Source organism: Habropoda laboriosa, unplaced genomic scaffold, assembly GCF_001263275.1.
Source record: "Habropoda laboriosa isolate 0110345459 unplaced genomic scaffold, ASM126327v1 scaffold87, whole genome shotgun sequence".
NCBI lineage: Eukaryota > Metazoa > Arthropoda > Insecta > Hymenoptera > Apidae > Habropoda > Habropoda laboriosa.
The window spans coordinates 1,605,112-1,607,567 of NW_017100209.1; the positions used below are offsets into that span (position 1 = coordinate 1,605,112).

General features: G+C 24.8%; 1 protein-coding gene across 1 annotated transcript; it reads left to right on the forward strand.

The window, feature by feature from the left end:
* The first annotated feature begins 150 nt into the window (after positions 1 to 150).
* On the forward strand, positions 151 to 877 carry LOC108570674. The gene is made up of 4 exons (XM_017932566.1): positions 151 to 293; positions 381 to 505; positions 577 to 687; positions 759 to 877. Exons 1-4 carry the CDS (start codon positions 151 to 153, stop codon positions 875 to 877), a joined length of 498 nt encoding a protein of 165 aa, XP_017788055.1.
* The last annotated feature ends 1,579 nt before the right edge of the window (positions 878 to 2,456 follow it).

The window sequence follows — 2,456 nt, forward strand, 5'->3', positions numbered from 1 at the left end:
AAGAAATTCGTTTTTAAAGGCGACATTTTTCATGATACAAATTTTATCGTTTACGTCCTAGGTATAAGTTTCTCTATTTCGTGTTTATAGAGTTACATTTGTGCACATAGTAAATTAATGTTTTACATTTTGTATAATTTTCATTAAGGTATGAACTGTCCGAGACTAGCGAGTAAATATCACACACCAAAAATTATATGGTATCAAACAGACGTTACAGTTATTTTACGTGTTTTATTGCAAGATGTAAAAGAATATTTTCTTCGAGTTGAATGTGATCATTTACTTTTTAGGTAGTTTAAATGTGTACATATTTACATATAAATTTTATTCAGGTACATGTCATTAAAGGTTATGTAAGTAATATTTGTACTTTTTAGCACTACAATCAATTCAAGAAGTTATTATATTTGTTTGTATCTTTTTGGGACAGTTGAAGCAGGAAAAACAATCCATGTAAATCTAGGAAGAGAAATTAGAATTACACTTGTAAAGGCACATAAATGTAAAATAATTTGTTTATATTTGTTATATTTTTTGTTGCACACTTATATATAATTTTTATGAAATTGGTAGGGACAGAATGGTTGAGATTGCCTCTTGAGAGGGAAAAGAATTCATTGATCAGTGTGGATCCAGATCATATATATAGTCGTAGTTGGACCATGGGTTTTTCAAAAAATATAGGTAATTAAACTTTGTAAATCTTTATTAATTATCAGATGATGCAAAGTCTAACAAACACTGTTTTACCATAGAAAAGGAAAGTTTTACAGAATATAAACGCAGACATAACATAACACAAATAATGCCAGATGTACCATCTACTGATGAGGAAGAATCTGATGATGAAGCAATGAATGTGTTGTTCTGTTAATTTATATATATATATATATATGCAATATACAGAAAACCTATCTTAGGAATGCAAAAAAAAAAGAACATATTTTATATATAGGAATTTGATTTTTCACTTTAGGTTTATTTTGCTAAATATTGCTAGTAATTCTTAAAATGTATATTAATTAAATTTAATAAATAATCTCATGTACACTATATGTAAAGATATAATTTACACTATAAACATTCACATATAGATATAAAAGTAGGAATTAAAAAGACAAATGTATGCTGTATCTGTTTTATCTACAATTTTGTCTAGCTAAAGATTTGTAACAAATTTAATGCTTACAAATATTACTGTTAATGTAAAATGTAATTAAATTATTGTTAATGGCAGCATTATTAATTAATCATGTATCTTAAATGTTATTAGAATAGAATACTATATAGTATTGCAGAGTATTTCTTTTCATACCTACACTATATGGTTTAAAACTGAATGAAGAAAAATGAATAATGTTTACAGTACACATTTCTTTGTATGTAAAATTTGCTGCATTTACTATGCATGATTAGTTTCCAAAAAGTACATTTTGCATAGCTACAATAATGGAATGTTTTTATGCTATGTTTATGATATACAACATGAGGTATAACAAAGCTGACATATATATGTTTCTACTAGTCACAGTCTTTCACTAACAAAAGATTGTTCTTATCTTTGGCAATGGATTTTTCGATTTTTGAATATTATTTATATGTAATTTTTTTATAGAAGGTTATAAAAGGAATAATATTCAAGTCTTGTGATAATATATGTAACGTCAATTATAAAGAAGACAGCATAGTATTATTAGTACCTTGATACTATCATATAGTGATATTTTATAGAATACATAAGGAACTGGAATAGTATTATTATACTACTTTTAAATGCTATGAATATCTCATCACAATATCATTACATGTACTGCTAATACAAACAACTTTGTAACATTGAAATAATAGTAATATATTAAATTCCACTTTTATAATAAAAAAACTATATTTAACCATTTTACGTAAATTTTTGTACTAAAAGTGTAAATTTTAATATAAGGTACAGGAGAAATGTAGCAGATAGTGAAAAGTTATTTACTTAAAAAGTATAATATCTTAAAATTAATATCTACATATAATCTACACATTATATTACAAGAAATAAAATCAAGTAAAGGATTATTTCTGCACTTTATCTTTTAGATTGAACTATATTTAACAGACAATCTAAATGATTAAACATGAGTCAAATTTTAACTTTAAAATATTTTAAACAATTACTCTTTAAAACTGTTACATCATGAATTCATTAATTCTTCCTCAATAATATCAACCAGCGTTTATAGCACTTATTTATGGATAGAGCTGCACAAACAGCTCATAATAAATACAAAAATACAAAAGAATAAAGATTGCTAGCATATAAACTTGTTCACTTACAACAACCCTAAATTCATTATGCACCACAAAGTATATCATGATTTTGACTATTGTTGTATTTATTTAGTTATACCAACATTTTGTATATGTATATATATCATACTGCTAAATAGTATCTATTTATTTGCATTTAA

Excerpts from the sequence above, each read along its gene's own strand:
- LOC108570674 (XM_017932566.1), top strand. The coding sequence starts at position 151 with ATGAACTGTCCGAGACTAGCGAGTAAATATCACACACCAAAAATTATA. Across the intron at positions 506-576 it reads ACTTGTAAAGGCACATAAAT|GGACAGAATGGTTGAGATTG; the intron begins GTAAAATAATTT and ends TGAAATTGGTAG. Across the intron at positions 688-758 it reads GGGTTTTTCAAAAAATATAG|AAAAGGAAAGTTTTACAGAA; the intron begins GTAATTAAACTT and ends GTTTTACCATAG.